This window comes from Fundulus heteroclitus, chromosome 12 (genome assembly GCF_011125445.2).
Source record: "Fundulus heteroclitus isolate FHET01 chromosome 12, MU-UCD_Fhet_4.1, whole genome shotgun sequence".
In the NCBI taxonomy this organism is placed as follows: Eukaryota; Metazoa; Chordata; class Actinopteri; order Cyprinodontiformes; family Fundulidae; genus Fundulus; species Fundulus heteroclitus.
Genome location: NC_046372.1, coordinates 11,892,136 through 11,910,795, shown reverse-complemented (window position 1 = coordinate 11,910,795; position 18,660 = coordinate 11,892,136). Strand labels below are relative to the sequence as shown.

The 18,660-nt window shown below is 40.5% G+C and overlaps 2 protein-coding genes across 4 annotated transcripts in view; one reads left to right on the top strand and one right to left on the bottom strand.

Annotated features, from left to right (window-relative positions):
* The window catches only part of zgc:152830 (leucyl aminopeptidase family protein), a 13,737-nt gene extending 11,789 nt beyond the window's left edge, over positions 1 to 1,948 (bottom strand). Inside the window, exons 1-3 of the mRNA XM_012870042.3 lie at positions 1,834 to 1,948; positions 1,007 to 1,048; positions 828 to 918 (exon numbers count right to left, since the gene is read on the bottom strand). Of these exons, the coding sequence (XP_012725496.2) occupies positions 828 to 918; positions 1,007 to 1,048; positions 1,834 to 1,844 (144 nt within the window). The 5' untranslated portion in view covers positions 1,845 to 1,948. The remainder of the gene's footprint in view (positions 1 to 827; positions 919 to 1,006; positions 1,049 to 1,833) is intronic.
* Positions 1,862 to 18,660, top strand: fahd2a (fumarylacetoacetate hydrolase domain containing 2A). 3 transcript variants are annotated; one of them, XM_036143934.1, is made up of 9 exons: positions 1,862 to 1,947; positions 2,302 to 2,374; positions 3,664 to 3,929; positions 4,010 to 4,226; positions 11,423 to 11,482; positions 11,554 to 11,716; positions 14,605 to 14,713; positions 15,115 to 15,202; positions 18,541 to 18,660. In XM_036143934.1, exons 1-9 carry the CDS (start codon positions 1,877 to 1,879, stop codon positions 18,601 to 18,603), a joined length of 1,110 nt encoding a protein of 369 aa, XP_035999827.1. In that variant the 5' UTR covers positions 1,862 to 1,876; the 3' UTR covers positions 18,604 to 18,660. The 3 variants fall into 3 exon arrangements, with proteins under 3 accessions (XP_035999827.1, XP_035999826.1, XP_035999829.1); XM_036143933.1 differs by having other exon boundaries at positions 11,554 to 11,752; XM_036143936.1 differs by lacking the exons at positions 1,862 to 1,947; positions 2,302 to 2,374 and adding an exon at positions 2,382 to 2,504 and having other exon boundaries at positions 11,554 to 11,752.

The window sequence follows — 18,660 nt, the reverse complement described above, 5'->3', positions numbered from 1 at the left end:
AGAAATTATATCTCCTGGATTCTTAGACATTTTTATCTGTTGCTTTTATTCTGATACACCGAGGTATCAGGAAGTTCAGAGCAACTAATTGCCTTCTGAGGTCAACGTATTGTAGTGAGTGTAAAATATAGCTTTCCTCTTAAGACCTCAAAGGTTTGTTAGAGGATATTGTGAAAGAAAGACACGAGGAGTCCCAGTTTATAAGACGGTCAGTCCACCACAGTAAACGAATACCGCACATCACCCTGAACACACCATCCTGTTGGGGAAACGTGGCGGAGGCGGAATCACCCTGCGGGGATGCTTTTCCTCAACAGGGCCAGGTGAGCCGGTCAGAGATGATGGAAAAGTGAATGAAGCAAAAATACTGATTAAAACCTGGAGGGAAGCCTGTTAGAGGCAACAAAAGACTTAACACGATAGAGCTACAATGGAATAGCTCACCTTAATTAAAGTGTATTTATGTGTTAGAGTGGCCTAGTGAAAGGCCAGACCTAAATCCAACTGAAAGTTCAAATATGCTCCCATCTAATCTGACTGAGACTGATGTACTTCGTAAATAATAATGGTCAAACATTTTAATATCTAGATGTGCAAAGCTTGTAGAGACACACCCCAGAACACTCGCAGAGAAAGGTGGTTCTACACACGATTGACTCAGGGAGAAAGAATAAAAACCCATGTCACACATTTTGTATTTACAAAAGGCACAGACCTATAGGGACACTGACTCGTATCGACAAAAACATACATCAAGTCTTTATGGAACCAGTCATTTGGGCATCTTGACCTTAAAATCCAGCAGTGGAGCAACTGCAGACACTTACAGAGCTGTAATCCTGCAGCGGGGCTTTCAGAGACTCCAGCTCAGCGGGGAGGGTGTCATGGCTCTCGGTCACTAAGACGATGCCATCAAAGCTTTAAAAACAATAAAAAAAGAAAGAAAAACCATAAAATCAGCATCCAGTTCTGTCAGAAGTAGAAGTATGAGGAGCGGGATACTCACTTCTGGTTTCTGAGGTCATTGGTCCACTCAGTGGGCTGGACGCTGCACAGACAAACAGAACGCAGTGTCAGCAACACAACACATTCAAGATATCTAGGACAGAGTGAAGCAACGGGAGCTTGTCTGCTTTAAATATGTGTTAATGATAACAGCGAGAAGGAAAACCTGTAAGACCTTTGAAACCTGCAGCTAAGAAAAAAATACATCCGATAAGACTCTTATGAGGGTCAAAGCTTTCATGCTTATTTCTCTTGCTGCAACCTGCAGGTAGGATAAGAGAAAGAAATCCCTGCACCTACAGCTAGTTGTGTCTCTTTTCACACTTTATAGTCTGCAATCACTTCATTTTGTAGAGGATTACTACTTTGAATCTGATGACAAGTCAGGTTTGTGTAGCACCAGCCAGGAGGTGTCTGGCATCATATGACACAGAGGAAGGGAAACTAAAACTGTCTTGCATGCAGATTTGAAGCTTTTTAATGGAAACTAAATCCATTTGTGTATAAATCCCAAAAGCAGAATATAATGATCAGCTTTCCCCAAACGGAAGTGGATAATTTAGCCTATGGATCAGTGGTTTTTAACAACTGAACAAGATAAGGTTAAATAAAAATAAGTTTAAAGAAAGCCAGACAGTTATTTGTGGGGGAAAAAACAAAGCAATGCATCTTTGAAAGAACAAAAAAAAAAAAAAAAAAAGCCGGACTGGGCACCGAGATTGCTGCTTTATGCAAAAACGTGGTTATAATAACCGGAACCGACGCGTGAGGTAACATTTTAACCCGGACAGAAATCAGGTTTAGAAAATAAAAACCTTTTACTCCCACCTGGTGCACATTGCTGCTGTCCTCCTCCTGCAGAGTCTTCGAGATGAAAAAGACAGCTGCCACCCGACACAGACAACTACTACCCTGCCTGGAAGCCTCTGGGTCACATGACCGGTGATGCCTTCACGGACTCAAACACGAGCTCCGTCCGAAAAATCTCGTCTCCGAAAGGAGAATTTGATTTATCTTAGCAGTACATCGAATTGAATTATATCTAAGCTTATATGTGCGATGTATTTGCGACAGAATTATAATTAAAACACACTGTGTCCGCTTTTTGGCTAACTTCCAACCGCACGTCTGTAGGGTTTGTAGGGAAATGTAGTTCCAGGAAGTGCTTGATTAAACGCAGACAACAGATGTCGATTATTAAAAATAACACAGAAATATTGATCAGACGCAGTCATTACAACAATTAAAGCGCCGTTCCAAAAACTTAGGTGGAGGGACATTTCTCACTTTTAACAGAACGGACGTTCCGGACTACAAAAGTAGACCGGAAGTGACTAGTCGCGGTGTTTTCCTGTGCAGAGCCGTGGAGGTGAGTATCGGCTGCAGACAGTACAAAGGGCACAATCTGCAGGATATCTGTAAGGGTTATATTCAGGTGCCATGTTGCAGAGGCACGCTCCTTCTGTGCAGGCAGTTTCAGGACACCCCTCGACCTGCAGGTACTGTAGGCTGCTGTGGAGTTTGTGTTTAGGACACATTTGAGTCAGTCTGCATTGAGGCTTACACTCATATTGTGACAGAATAATGATTTGACTCGTCTTAGCATCCCTTTCTAGTTAATTCACACGTCGTTGACAAAGTTCTTCGGGTTTTGGCCATTGAGTTTGAGAGATCTGAAAAGTGTGGCGTGCGTTTGTGTTCAGATCGTCAGACTTGTTTGCTGTCATTATTAATTGCTAGTATTTTGCCCTATATGTCTCTGTCACCTTTGGACATCTAAAGGAGGACATTTTTGCTATTTTTTTTCCTTGGCTAAATAGACCAAGCCCAGTGAGTTTGAGTGCAAAAAAAAAAAAAAATAAAAAAAATAAAAATCCAAGAACCCCAGTTTTCTAGTCTTATCACATATTCTCTTGGATTTAGGTCTGGACTTTGACTAGGCCATTTTAATGCGTTGATCTAAACCAGAGGTCTTCAAATTGGGCACCTCACAAAAATGTAGATCAAGAATGGTACAAACTTGGGTGCCAGCACAGGCAGATGATTCAGATGGGTATTTTTTTCTTAAACATTCCTTTTTTTGGGGGGGGGGGGGGGTTGTTGCATTTTCAAAGTAAAGTTTAAACTAAAAGTTGAGAACACTCAACCTCTGTCTGGAAAAAGGTGTGACACCACTGATCTAAGCTATGCAAACTGCTCCAGTTTCCTATAGCAAGTTTTGTTCCAGGATTGCCTCAGACAGGATTTATTGTCCAGAGGTATTATTGCATCTAAGAAATAATGAGCCAAAGAGTTGTTGTTGTTGTTTTTTTTGCCAGTAATATATTGGGAAGAGATTTAAAAAAAAAAAAAAAAAAAAGTTGATCTGTAAAAAAAGGAAAACTGACAAGCTCTGCGGGAAGTTTTAAGTGATTAATATTAATGATAATTGGGCAAAGCACTGCTCTGTTGAATTTCGATATTTTATATTGTAAATTAGATTTTCAGGTCAAAACTTTGCAGAAATAATTTAAACTTGCATGTGTTATTGGCAAACAAGCTCAAAATAACTTTTGAGAACTGCAGTTCTCAAAAATGTCTTTTTTCTCTTTTATGTATTTTCCATTACACTCATGAATTTATGCCATTTATAGTTTGTTTCTCCTATTTTATCAATAGATGAGACTTCCTCTTCGGTCCTGTCGCATCTTCAGGAGATTCATCCCTCAGAAACAAACAGCAGACGCACAGAGGCGAGGCTTAAGTGGTGCAGGGATGCGTTTGGTGCAGTTTTGTGGCAGTGGTGACAGAGATGGCGTCAGAGTGGGAGTGGAGCAAGGTGAGGGGCTAGGTGTGGTGGATCTAAAGGCGTTTGACCCCTCTATGCCTTCAACGGTGAGAGAACTGCTGCAGCTGGGAGACAGAGGTCTAGAATGTGCTCAAAGGTACCACAGACAGAATTTCTTCATGCTTTTACCTAATTTTCTCTATGAAATCGTTTTCAGTAAGACCTCTCTGTTCGCAGAGCACTGGCGTCTGGTCAGTTTGTGGTCGACAGAGCGAACATACAGCTGCTACCCCCCATTTTGGCCCCAGAGAAAGTGGTGTGTGTTGGCATGAACTACCGGGACCACTGCCTGGAGCAGAACGCCCCCATCCCCAACGAGCCCATCATCTTCAGCAAGTTCCCCAGCGCCATAACTGGACCGTACGACGACATTGTTCTGCCCCCAGAGAGCCAGGTAAGACGAGGGGGAAACTTCACGGCTGAAGGGCTTTCACACTTAGAAACCAGTGAATGTTGCAAATGCAATGAACTGATGGATTCTCGTTAGCTCTCTAATCAACACAATTGATCTAATCTGACCAGATGAAGAGCAAAGAGTCAGTGATAAATTACTTTGGGATTACAGGCAACAATAACCTAAATACTCATCCTATCATCTCTGCTAGATAAACTAGAGTTATTTCCAGCTTCATCATCAAACACACTTAAAGTTTATCAAGTATTATCATATTTTAAAGCCATAAAACCCACATTTTACATGAAAAAGTCTTTAAATCGCTATAATAAATGATGGATTGTTTTCCTGACAACATAAAGAATAAATGAATGGATGGGTAGGCGGCTTATTGGCAGCACAGAAAAAGACTGGAGTGAGCACTCTTACCTTTCCCAAAGATCCTCTAGATTGTGTGTGTGTGTGTGTTCTCCTCATCTACCAAATATGGTCTCTCTGTTTGAGGCAGGATATTGAACCGATCGTAACCTTTGCTTCAAGATAGAGAAGAACCCAACGCTGAGGGAGGAGGTTTTCAGCGGATTGCATTGTCAACTAAAGCGAAAAATAAACTGCAAATGTTCCTCTTGCATGCTTAGGTGCAGCAGCAAGTTGTTTTTCCTGCGTGTGGGAGCTAAATGAATAACAGACTGCATTTTGGGGTTCTCACTTCACCACTGCATGGTTAGCATTAGCTTGAAGCGTGTTTTTAGGGCCAAATGAAGTGTGGAAAATCTAACTGTAGACGGACTTTAAACCTTAAAGTGGCTCCGTTACTGTATAACCAAACTTTCATTAAATCCAATATTCTACCAAATATTGCTTCCAAGCAGTCCTTTGAGATTGCGATGGTAACTGGAGATGTTGCCAAGCTCTACTTCACTCCATTGTAAAGAAGAAGCAGTAAAAATAGATTATTTTTCCCCCAAGAGGAAAAAAAAAAAAAAAAAAAAAAAAAGATTATTTACAGTTTAATGCTGCATTTACAGTCACAAATTAAGCGACTCATAATACACGATTTTATCTGTTGATGAGAGCAAAACTGACCTTTTACAGATGTCACACAATCAAATGCACTTTAAAAAATAAATGTTTTGACTAAGCTTTAAAAAAACAGACCCGCAGCTTAAATGTTTTTTTTAATTAAATCTGTTACTATATAAAGATTTTTTAAAAAAATATTGTGCATGTAAAGACCCTTTCTTAATGGGTGTCTATGAAAAACCTTTACTTTTACTATGGATTCACATTTATAATTGACCATTAAGCATGTAAATATAATACAAACCTACTTTGCAATGATATTAAATGACTTGGATGATAACATGCAAGCACAGACTTGTTATTACCCTTCAAAGTATTAGAAATTATGTAGGGTTAATAATCAGGTATGACCACTAGATGGCACTGTGGTATAAGTGCAGATGAGTGGAACCTTGCCTCAGTCGCTAATAAACAGCATCTTTTCAACTAAATTCTAGTAATTGTGCTCTTGACTGTGTGTAAAGTTATTTCTGTGTAAATGTATAGAACAGGAGCTTTAACGAGGCTGAGTTAAGAATCCAAACAAAACAGACAAACCTTGAATAGGAGGAAGGTGGCTCATGCCTATGGACATCATATTCAAATGAAGGGTACTGGACTTGTGTGTAAGAGGAAGAAAAATGAACTCTATCTGGATAGGAGCTGTAAGGTTTCAGTCTATTTAATGATTTAATTTAAAAGGAGAAAATAAATATGGAGCGGCAGTATTTCTGATTTTCACCCTCCTTCCTGCATCCACAGCCCTGATGAATCTGTCCACACAGACGTGGGACACGGCTCGTAATTTAAAACCTCGGCGTCCCGGGTGTAACGTCTGTTTTATGTTTCTCTCTGTGAATTAAAGGTGATAGGCTATCATAGCCGGCCTGTAAATCCTGTGGATGTTCTAGTCCTTCTCTTCCCTGCACAGATAAAGTCTCTGCAGGAAAATCTAAAACCCTCCATCTCGACTTTGATAAGATCAGATTGAGGAGGTTGTCACCGTGTTCCTGATAGTTTTTCTATTTTTTAGCAGCAACAATGATCCGTCTTTTAAACTGGTGAATGGATACCAGGAAGATGCGCCGTCTTCTCACTCTCTCCGTCGCATCTCCAGACTGCTTTCTTTAACTAGAAGACTAAACTTTGGTCGTCCAATTAGAGATTCTCTTTCACTCAAAGGAACGCGTTGTTGGTTTGTTCTGCAGTTATTGGACTGAAAAAAAAAAATCTTCCAGCATCAATATTTAGAGCACAGCTCTGCCTGAGGTCTACATGCAGCATCGTGTTGTTGTTCATTTTCCAGGGTGGAAAGACTCTGGATTACACTTTGAACCGTTTGCACAAAAACAAGCGCAAGTTTTAATTGACTGTGGATTTTCTGTTAACTATAAAGGGTCAAAACTATACATACAGGTTCAGATATATACAGAAATCAGACCTTGTATCTGGGTAAATGTCTCTTGGCAGAGGTCTGGCAAATTCTTGCTTCATATTCAGCCACTCTGTAGGACTGGTAGATCCAAATAAAGTATCAGGCAGTTCATACAGAAAGAACCTGACTGATGCATCTTTCAAAGATCAAAACCCTCCGTCTGTTGACAAGCTTGGGGTGGTGGCTCGTAGGACCGATGATTTTCTGGCTCATTTCTATATTACCTGCAGTCCGAAGTCTGACACCTGCACCAGGAGACAAGGAAGCACCTTGGATTGTAAAAATAAGTATAGAAATGGGAATGGAGCATGGAAAAATATTTCTATTTTCAAGTTTTTCTGTTTCTTTTTGTTGCTGAGATTACTCTAAAATAAGGAAAAGTGAGAGAGATCCATTTTACGTTTGGATCTACGAAGATTTATGATCCCCCTTGAACAAAAATCTTACTGCTTTGATCGCTTATTTAAATATTGCATATTTAATAAATAAACATGTTCACAATAAAATTTTAGCATTTTGTTTCAAAACAAAATTTTTGTGACCCAAAAGAAAACAGAAAAGTGAAAACAATTAATATAAATTACAGCCTGATAAAAGGTGCTCTGTGCTGCTTGAGCATTAAATATTTCTGTATCGTTGAAGTAGATGGCAGCAGGATGAGCAGCGAGATGAGCAGGTGCTACGTGGGCTCAGCTTTGTCTTTTTAATTCTGGTCGATATTTCTGCAGATACCAGATGCTCTCGATGGGTATAAAATATAACCTGAACACTTTATATTCAGTTTGACTTAGAGACAACCACCAGTTTATCATATTTCCAGTGAAGATGCATTTTTTTTCTCACTCTGAGGACTGAGATTAGATTTGTTTTCATCCTTAAAACTAAAGTCTTGTCTAAACTTTAACCCGACATCAGAAGTGTGTCAAGTTTTGTAATTCTCTTTAAACTCAAGATCACTTTCCACCTTTTAGCATTTAGTGTTGTGAATTATCTTAGAGTATTTGACACGCTTATATTTTTATACACACAACAATGCTTATTTTTGAGGATTATGCTCTTAATATTTGTCAGACAGAACCATTTCTATAAAAAAACTAAATAAATCCATCCACTCGTCTACATTATGGGGTTCCTCAGGGCTCAATCCTTGCTCCCTGCTTTTTTTTCTCTTTTATTTGCTTCCTTTGGGTTCAATACTCAGAAAACATGGGATCTCCTTTCATGTTTATGCTGACAACAGTCAGATATACAAGCCACTAAAAAAGGAGCCTTTTCGATCAAGCCCCTACTATTGTGTGTTGAAGACATTAAAGCACGGATGGCTTTAAACTTTTTACCCTTAAACTACCAGAAAACTGAGGTGAAAGTGTTTTGTAACCCATCTCCTGTACCTTTAAGTAAGCTGCCTAATGGCGCCTTACTTAAAGCAGACTGTTTCAAACTTGGGTTTTAAAATAGAGAGTATTCTTAAACTAGATCGATAGGTTGGAGCAATATTCAAGTCCAGTTTTTATCGCCTTAGGCAGCTGGCAAAGATAAAACCGATTTCTTTTAAAACAGTAATTCATGCCTTCGCTACAACTCAACCTGATTACTGTAATGCTCTCTACGCTGGACTCCTTCAAACATCTCCAGTTGGTCCACTTTTAAAAATTACCTTAAGACACATTTCTATTCTTTGGCTTTTAATGCATGTTGAGACTTTTTCTTTTTTTTCTTTTCATGTTTCTATTGTAAGTTTGTGTTTCTTTCCATTTAAAATGTTTATTGTACAGCACTTTGTTGCAGCTGCTGTTGTTTTAATGTACAGTAGTAGTTGTTGTTGTTGTAGTAGTAGTAGTAGTAGTAAATTTGCAATCTGAGCTGCACAAAGCAAAATAAAGGGACTCGAGCACACATCCCATGGGGGCGCCAGAGATCTATTTGTGGTGAAGTCCAGGTTATTTTTTGTGACTCAACCATGGTTGTGATATCATGTAATTTAAATATTTTTATTTTAACTCAGTGTATGGAAATATATTAGGTATGAGACAGTCCAACATCCAACTTGTGGGGCAGATGAAACACTGTCAGGACCTTCCTATGTCTTACCCACAGATCCTAAAACTATTCAGACTAATTTATTCTTCTGTAAAACAAATCTGCAGGTAAAGATGCAGTCAGTGACTTATCCATGCATAAATACAGCCTTTGAGAGGAAAAATGATGCAAAAGCATTCCTAAAAATCTGCACATTTTATCCCAGTACGAGTTTCAGTTAATTTACCACAACACAGAATCCAAACATTTGACTTTAAATTAGCATTTGTCCAGTTAACATTAAGACGTAAAACAGACCTTTTTTTAAAATTATTTTCTCTGGACAGAACAAAGATTGTGTTGTTTAGCCACAATCAGGAACAGAGTATCAGATCTCTGTGGCAGAAATGAAGTAGTTGGGTCTGCTTTGCCGTCTCGGGGAGAGGGAAGCTTACAGCTGCTGCATCATGTCAGTGCATATTCCTTTTTACACAGCGTGACAGCCCATATGTCTGAAAGATCCAGCTTATCTCAAACAAAACACGATCCTCAGAACAGTAACATGAAAAGAAAGCAAGAATTGCAGCATCAAAGGAGGGTGAGGTCAAAGAATTGACAGGCCAACGCACAATTCATACCAAAGATTTGCTACTTGGAAGCTGAACAGGTGGATGTGTGGATTTTTTTTTCCACAATAAGACGGGCAGGAATATGTGGATATACAGGTAGATATCACAGAATGTCCGCCTAATTAAAAACACGTCCATGTACTGAACTGTATATGTGCTGAAAACATGGTGTGGGCTCCTTTTTATGATTTAGCGGATCAGCGCAGCATAGCATGGAGGCAATTAGCCTGTGGCTCTGTTGAGGTGTACAGGAAGCCCACGTTGCTTTGTTTGCAGCTTTTAGATCTTCTGTATCGTCGGGTCCTGCATCTGTTGTCTTCCTCTTAACAATACCGCAGAGTCTATGTGGAGTTCAGGTCATTCAACCAGCTTTTGGTACCTTAGGCCATGGGGGCAGCTCCCGAGTCCTGCTGGAAAATTTTTGACTTTAATCTAAACAGAGGACTTTGGACCAATGAGCCACCGTCCAGTTTTTTTTCTTTCCTTGGCCTCGTAAGATGCTCCTCATGGCTCTTGTTCAGAAGAGGCTCTAGACGAGGAATGAGACGTTTGTATCCAAAATGAAGGCTCCGTCTCTGGGTGGTGGCTCAGCAGCAGAATCACAATCTCCTCGAGGCTGAGGTTATCTCTGTAGCTTGTGCATATTTTTAAACGGGTTTTTCCTTCCACTTATCAATAAAATGCCTTAATGCAGCACTTTGTCAGCAGCCAAAATGTTTATGAATGAGCTGCTGTGGCTGACCATCCTTTTTAGATGTTAAGAACTGTCTTTAAGACAACCATCAAGTCAGCAGTGCTCGATATTGTGTGCGTCATAACATTTTATATATTATTTATATTAATCCATTTTAATTGGTGTTATCCAATATTCCAATTTTACAAGAAAACAGAATTTTTGGATGATCCTTAAAAATGTATAAAAGAAAAAGTCACTTTGTGTGTAATGATGGTCTGAAATTGGATTTTCACTTTTTAAATTTTTCTATATGTAAATGTGTTTGTCACTTGTGTCCTTTATTGACCGTAAGCTGACAGGTAAACGGGTTGGGGGGAAGACATAACCTGACCCTAGCAAAATGTATTTCGCTCCGCCTGGCTCCACTCATCTATCTGGGACCTCTCCATAGGAATTGCCTTTTTTGAAGGCTGGGCCTTATTAAAAATCCTTGCATATGATTGGATAAGCCACTTGTCTGTCATCTTTATCGACGTGCTATTTCAACCACTCACACTGAAGCTAACCCGTGACGCTGTGAGAGCGACGCAGGAAAAAACAAAACTTGCCAAATCCGGTCGGGAGATTTGGGGCGAAAACATGGTTTCCACCAACAAAAGCCTTCAGAGCCGTTCTCTGATGTTCTTTTAATGAAACAATATTAGGTAGATTGGACAACACGGAAGAAATAGCAGCATCAATGTTAACGCTTGCTTCCTCGATGCGAGCCGCCATTGTTGTCTGAATCAAAACAGTCTCACGTCACGGTCGCTTCTCCACTACGTCACATCTATGAAACTCCAGTCCTGCGTCCTGATTGGCTGGACAATAAAATTGGTTGAAGAAATCACTCTCTATGGGAGAGGTCCCAGATGGATGTGAGTGAAGCTAGGCGGAACGAAGTTTAGCTGGCTAGGGTCAGGTTAGGGGAGACACGTGTCAAGGGTCCATCTGCCGCATTGAGGACTGATGTCTCCGAACATTGGTCATGCGTTCTACCCCTGCTCCATCGCCACGCCACACTTTTTCAATTTAATTCCTGAAATAAATTTTTCTAACTCTTCTACACATTTTTCCATGCTGAAAAATAATCAAACCAAATTGCGGACCTCTCCAGACCACGTCTAAAGCTTTTGTCTATGTATTTAAAAAAAGATCTGTAGATGTTTTCTTTGCCAAGCGTTCTTAATCTTCTGTACAGCTCCATATGATAAAGGCAAGGCAAATTTATTTATATAGCACATTTCAGTACAGAGACAATGCAAAGTGCTTTACATGATTAAAATACAGAAAAAACAACAGAAAAGCGTCATCCTGGTCTTTTCTTCCACTGCAGGAGGTGGACTGGGAGGTGGAGTTGGCCTTCGTGATTGGAAGAAGAGGAAAAAACATCCAGGTGAGCTGCACATCCCCGCTGACTTGCTCCAGTGAAGCGTTGCTGGTAAAGCCATTGCCGCTGTTACGCAGGAGGAAGATGCTCTCTCCCACGTGGCCGGGTTCACCGTGGCCAATGACGTGAGCGCCCGTGACTGGCAGTTCAGGCGCAACGGGAAGCAGTGGCTGCTGTCGAAAACGTTTGACAGTTTCTGCCCTCTCGGACCCGCCTTGGTAACGGCTGATGCTGTGAAAGGTGAAAGAGAACGAGGAGGAGGACGGAGGCAATCTGGTGAATCATGCAATTAACTGTGATTTTGGCTGTTTGCTGCGTCACAGAGTTAACGAGCTAAAATCACAGGGAAGCATGGTTCCCTGAATGCGTACTGCATCCGTGACAAAAAAAAACAAGACGATTATGGAGATAAATAGGAATACTGTGTATAATTTATCCAGGTTTTTGCAGAAACGGCACTCAAAAAATGAGAACACATCAAAACCAGTGATTATTTACGCCAAATTGAGTTTATATCTTATTTCCAGGTAGTTAAACCGATCAAATGTTCACAAATAACCTGTGCGGGGCAGATGTTAGGACTGTGCTAACATGCAGATTTAATAATTTAAAAGATGGTCATATTAATTGTATTATGGGTTAAAGTTTAAAGACTGGATGAATATTGGACTAAAAATCTGTGCAAAAACAGCTGGAGCAGCGAACGGTGAGTGAGCTGTGATTCACCGAAAAACCTGAAATAATCCTGCATAAAATACATCAAAGGAGAAGAAAACCTGCTTTAGTTTAGCCTTTATATTCAATATCAAGAAAAGAAAAGGTCGCTGGTCTTGTTTGCATATAAATGCATTTAAATTTGCAACAAGACATCAAAGTAGCCCTCAGGGTTCCTAAACACACTTTAAACGTCCAGACAAGTCTGGAAGATGCTTTCAATGTTTTTTTAGATTTTGTTAAGTGTGGAAAGAAAGTGAATAATTATCTTTCCAGATTTTATTCCTTCTAAAGCATACTTTTTTTCCCCATTTGATTTATAACAACCTACCTTCAGTTTATTAGTCATCAGTAGTGAGAATCAAAAGCTTAATACAGTCATGCAAAGATTTTAAAAGGGAATTTTTAATGTTTTCGGCTTTACAACAACTTTGAGGGGTTTTAATCTTTACATGAGGATCTGATTTCAAAGCTAAGAAAAGAGCGTAGAAATCCCAGAAAACCAGCTGTGCTTCATAGAATCTGTATTTACTGTAGGACAAAACAATCCTGACTTGACCGGCCAGATAAGATCTAAACTGCAAGACAGCTCTAGCGCTATATTTTAAATAATTTGTACTCTAGTGACCATAATGACATACAGGTGGAAGAATCTCAATTTGAGTTTGAGAAATAATGAATGTTGAAATCAGAAAAAAGGTGTAGAACCCCCTAACTCCTGTTAATGATCTTAGGGTTTCTCCAGGACTGAAGTGAGTTCTGCAGAGGTCTCCCAGGAGAAGATGTCTAAAAAAGCTCCAGAGAAGCTAATTTTAGCTTCTTCCATCATCTTTCTCTTACGATATATCTCATGACCATTGGTGTTTGAACGTAGATGAATTGAGAGCTTATTTTTCCATGTTTGCTGTCCATCCATCACTCATGAGCTGGACACCAAGAATGCAGACATAACTTTGCTTTGGTATTATAACAATGATATTTCTAAGTATCCCTGACACCCTGCTCTGGTGGAAGACCTCTCACAAAATCCCTCGAGGGCCACCGCTGTAACTCTTTGTCTATGGGTGTGCTGCACACTTAAAAAGATCTTTAAAAAATATGAATGTCTTTACTAGACCAGCAAAAAGACCAAGAATTTGGTTCATTTTGCGGTAAAGTGTTAAGAGGCAAGAACGCTCAATATGACCAATAATTCTGTGAACATTAAAACCAGTGGCGCCTCTAGAAATATTTTGTAGGGGTGGCCATATGGAGCCACTTAAACTCTTGGGGTGGCACTGAAACTAAACGTTGTAATTGCAGGATTTTAATTCTACTGTTGTAGTAAAACTGCATGTAGAAAACTATCTTAAAGACTTAAGTTAATGCCTAGCAATATATTTTGCTTTATTGTTTGATTTTTAATGTTACTGATGATCTAATGCGCATAGACCAATAACAGTACAGTTAACATTTTGAGTTGAACAACCATTCCTCTTTATTCTGTAATTATATTTAGAATAAGATGTACCTTTTGTAAATTTTTTGGAAAACAAAACAATTACTAAGGGAAAGTAGATACTGGCAGATACAAATAAAAGAGCAATAGATGGTCAGGAAGAGCAGCTGCCTTGCTGGCTGTGCATATTTTGTTTTGCTAGAACAACTTACACTGGCGAGTGGGGTGGCCAGTGGGTGGGACCAGGACATCACGGGGGGGGGATTTTCCTAAGGCTGATTTTCCTCCTGCCCACGTCAGTAAGTTGGTACATTGTTGCCTTGCAGCAAAAAGGTCCTGGGTTTGAACCCCGGCGTGGGGTCTTTCTGCATGAAGTTTGCATGTGTGGGTTCTCTCTGGACACTCTGGCTTCCTCCCACAGTCCAAAAACATGACTGTTAGGTTAATTGGTCTCTAAAATGCGAGAGAAACAAGCAAGCACTCATACCTGTGTGTCTCTGTTGACCCTGTGATGGGCCAGCGACTTGTCCAGGGTGTAGCCCGCCTCTCGCCCACTGGAGATAAACACCGCCCTGCTCTGATCAGCAGGTACAGATGGACGGATATACCTGGATTTCTCAAATAGGGGCCGTGTTGGTTAAATGTGAATATCCTGCTTGGCTCATACCAGCCAGAATATGGATATCCCAGAGTGCCTTAAAATATCTGCTCCACTGCAGGCAGGATGAGCTCCTCTGAGCCATGTTAGTTGTAAATGTCTCGATTCCCATAGATATCAGATTGGTACTGGGTGAGTTTGCAGGCTGGGTCCACAGGTTCTTTGTTGTGATATCTGATAGTTTTCTTTTCCTACTACAAGGCAACACTTTCTCTTTAACTGCTATTATGCTGGATTTTGGGGGAAAACTGTGCGGTAAATAAATGTCTACTTCAAATGTTTCAAGGATTTTTGCTCTGTGCGTCATTTCTCTTCTAGATCCTCATAACTTGGGGATCCGCTGCCTGGTTAACGGGGACACTGTGCAGAGCAGCAACACCGCTCAGATGATCTTTAAGACCGCAGCGTTGATCGCTTGGGTCTCAAAGTAAGTCAGAGATGCGATCTGTCTTGGTCCTTCATTTGCATAATACAGTCCAGAGTGTCGCGTTAAGTCCCTCGGCTGAAATCACACACTTTAGCTGAGAGTTATCCAACATGACGGGAACATTTTACTCAAAACCAGCCAACCAACTGGAGCTTTCCTAATCTCATTTCTACATTTTTGGACAGTAAAGCCTCTCCCTCCTCCTCCTGGGGGCAACGCCTGTCCTGTTGGCAACTCACAGCACATTTCATGGGCTCTATTACAAATATAATTGGCTGCCTTTATTATTATTTTTTTGCCCTGCTTGGAAAGTAAATCGTATGTTAGTTTATAGCAACAGTTTAAAGTCATTTTAATTCTGCTGTAAGCCTCTTGTTCTTTTCTCTCCCCCCTTCTCTCAGGTTTGTGACGCTAACTCCAGGAGACGTCTTCCTGACGGGGACGCCTCCAGGTGTCGGCGTTTTTAGGAATCCCCCCGTCTTTCTAAAGGTGATTCATGCATGATACAAACAAGTCAGAGCATTTCCTCTAAATGACTCTTTTAAAAGGAAAATCAGATCGGATCACGCTGTTATTTGGCCACACCTGCTTCTGTGGGGCAAACAAGATGTATGGTTAAGGTCAGGCATGCATGGTCAGGTATCATCAAATTATGTGATTTTGTGAACGATTACACCTGTAATAGACAGATGGCTGATTGACGATTGGATGCACTGATGAAGTTTGCACAGGTGTGGGGGGAGTGGCTGCACGCACGAATGGAACCAGACAAAAATGCATATGGATGGTTTTGGGGTATGGAGGGAAAAAAATAACCTGACTCTCGCCAAGCTGTATGTCGCTCCGCCTAGCTTCACTCACATCCATCTGGGACATCTCCCATAGAAAGTGATTTCTCCAACGAATTTTATCGTCCAGCCAATCAGGACGCAGGGCTGGAGTTTCATAGATGTGACGTAGTGGAGAAGCGACCGTGATGTGAGACTGTTTTGATTCAGACAGCAATGGCGGCTCGTCGAGGAAGCAAGCGTTAACATTGATGCTGCTATTTCTTCCGTGTTGTCCAATCTACCTAATATTGTTTCATTAAAAGAACATCAGAGAACGCCTCTGAAGGCTTTTGTTGGTGGAAACCATGTTTTTGCCCTTCTCCCGACCGGATTTGGCAAGTTTTGTTTTCCGGGGCGCGCCCGTGGCGGAGCGGTTAGCGCGAACCATGTTAGGAGGCCTTTAGTCCTCCATGCGGTCGGCCCGCGATCGACTCCGACCCGCGGCGCTTTGCCGCCTGTCTTCCCCCCTCTTCCTGTCAGCTCACTGTCAATAAAACACGAGCCACTAGAGCCACAAACACATTTAAAAAAAAAAGTTTTGTTTTTTCCTGAGTCGCTCTCACAGCGTCACGGGTTAGCTTCGGTGTGAGTGGTTGAAATAGCACGTCAATAAAGATGACAGACAAGTGGCTTATCCAATCATATTCAAGGATTTTTGATAAGGCCCAGCCTTCAATAAAAGGCAATTCCTATGTAGAGGTCCCAGATGGATATGAGTGGAGCTAGGCGGAGCGAAATCCATATGGCTAGAGTCAGGTTAGGAAAAAATTGATGTATACATTAATAAATAGATGAACCAGTGGATGGATAACACTTTAAAATGTCGGGAAATGTATATATATTTTTCCTTCTCCATATCAGGGGTGTCCAACTCCAATCCTGACGAGCTGCTGTTCTGCAAGTTTAGATGCATCCCTGCTGCAACACGTCTGAATCAAAATGTCTGAATCCCCTCATCAACAGTCATTCAGCTCTGCAGAGGCCTGTCAACGAAGCGTTTATTTAATTCAGACGTGACGGAGAAGATGTGCATCTAAAACTTGCAGCATAATAGCTCTACAGGACTGGAGTTAGTCATCCTTGCTCCGTTTGTTTTTTTTTATCCACACCTGTAATATACCCCAATTTCCTTCCTTTTCCAAACTGCACAGGAACAACGAAATACGAACTTAGAAAAAAAGAAAAAAGACTTTATTCCACACAGCTTTATAACATCACTTAGCAGCTTGATGACAACTCTTAGGTGTCACATTTAAATAAACAAGTTCTTCTGAAATGGAGCGATGAAGCAAAAACAACTCAGGTATGTTTGGAGGTTTAAAAGTGAGCGATGCTTTGTGAAAGGAACATCTTCCCACTTGGTAATTATGGGGGTGGACTCATCATGCTTTGGGCTTGTTTTATAACCACTGTCTATGGTTTTACCGGCAGACAAAAACAGGAAAAAAATAAGCAAAAAAACCAAAACAAAAAAACATCAAGTTACAAAATGCCAAACTAAAAAAAGTTAGTGTAGCCGCCGTTAGCCTGTTTCATTAAACTTTTGTGCAAACACAGTCGCTGTAGAAGTAAAAAGCAGCTCCAGTTTCAGCTCTGCTGTTCCCAGTAAAAACATCTGTGCATTGTTCATGCTGATAATGAGTTGTTAGATCACAACAAACTCCCTTTTTAGCAGAGACTCATACCAGCCACGGCACGAGGCATACAATTAGCACCGAGCTGAGTTTATCTGCAAGTATCAACCTTCATTCCTGTTAATAAATGGGCCATAAAAATAAAGGAGTTCAGATTATGGAGGGGATCAGATTCTGGCACAGTACCGCCTCGTTAATTAGCAGATCTTACGCTCAGCAGCATGATTCAATTTCTTTTGGAGCGGTTTGTGTTTTTCCTTCCTTCCCTTCCTCCCATTCCCATCGGATTTGGCCATTTCTGACCAAATGTTGAGGCAGACAAAAAGCTAATTAAGTAATAATGGTAACAGGAGAGCGTTCCTTAAAATAGATCTATGTTCCAAGCAACCAACATGTGATGAACAGAGTATTCATACCTCTTGAACTCCTTCCCCAGTTCGTCAGGTTACAACCACAAACACAAGCTGTTTTTTTTTTAATCGAAATTTTATGACCGAGATAGTAGTGCATAATTTTTAAGTGACAGAAAAAGGTTAAACTCTTCCCCAAGTTATTTGTTTTTTCACAAATAGAAATCTGAACAGTGTAGCATCCATATGCATCACGCCCCCCTGAGTCAATACCTAATTATTTTTACAGTAATTACAGCAGCAAGCTGTTTGGGGTATCTCTGTCTTCTAGCTCAGGTTTTATGTCCTGCTGGGAGGTCGACGGTCACGTCTTGGTAGGTTTGTAGTTGTCATATTCTTTCCATTATGATTTGACGGACACAAACAGAACTCTGTTAGGTGTTCAAAGACTGGGATTTTATAAACTAATCCTGGTTTAAACTTTTCTAAATCCTCATGCCGGACCTATCTGCCGAGTTCCTTGGTTTTTATGATGCTGATTGTTGACTAACGAACCTCTGAGGCCTTCACAGAACAGCTGATTTTATACCGAGATTAAATGACCTGCTAGGTGACTTCTGCAGGCAGTGAATTTTATTTAGGAGTATCAGAGTAAACGAGGCTGAATACAAATGCCCACCACACTTTAGTTTTATAATTTGTAAAAAAAATCTGAAACCTTGTGTCTGTTAGTTTGTGTTGTTCTGTTGCTCAAAGTCACAATAAAAACATAGAGGCAACATAACGACATGTGAATGGGGAGTTCAAGGGTTTAAATATTTTTTGCATTTTTGAATCTTGCACACAGCAAAATTTATTCTAAACTGTTCATTTAGCAAGCTGGAGGTTCTCACTCTCCTTATTGACAGCAACACTTGTTTATAAAAACTGCCATTTAAATGTCTAAGCAATGGGAAGCAGTAATATAAAACATACTAAGGTATATTTTCCGTCTTTATTTTCTGTCCTTTCAGAAAGGAGACGTGGTGGAGTGCCAGATCGAGCAGCTTGGCTCCATCATCAACAAAGTGATTTAAACTCTTCAGCAGGAAACCATGAAGGCATCCCAGCAGTTCAATAAACTGGTTTTTCCC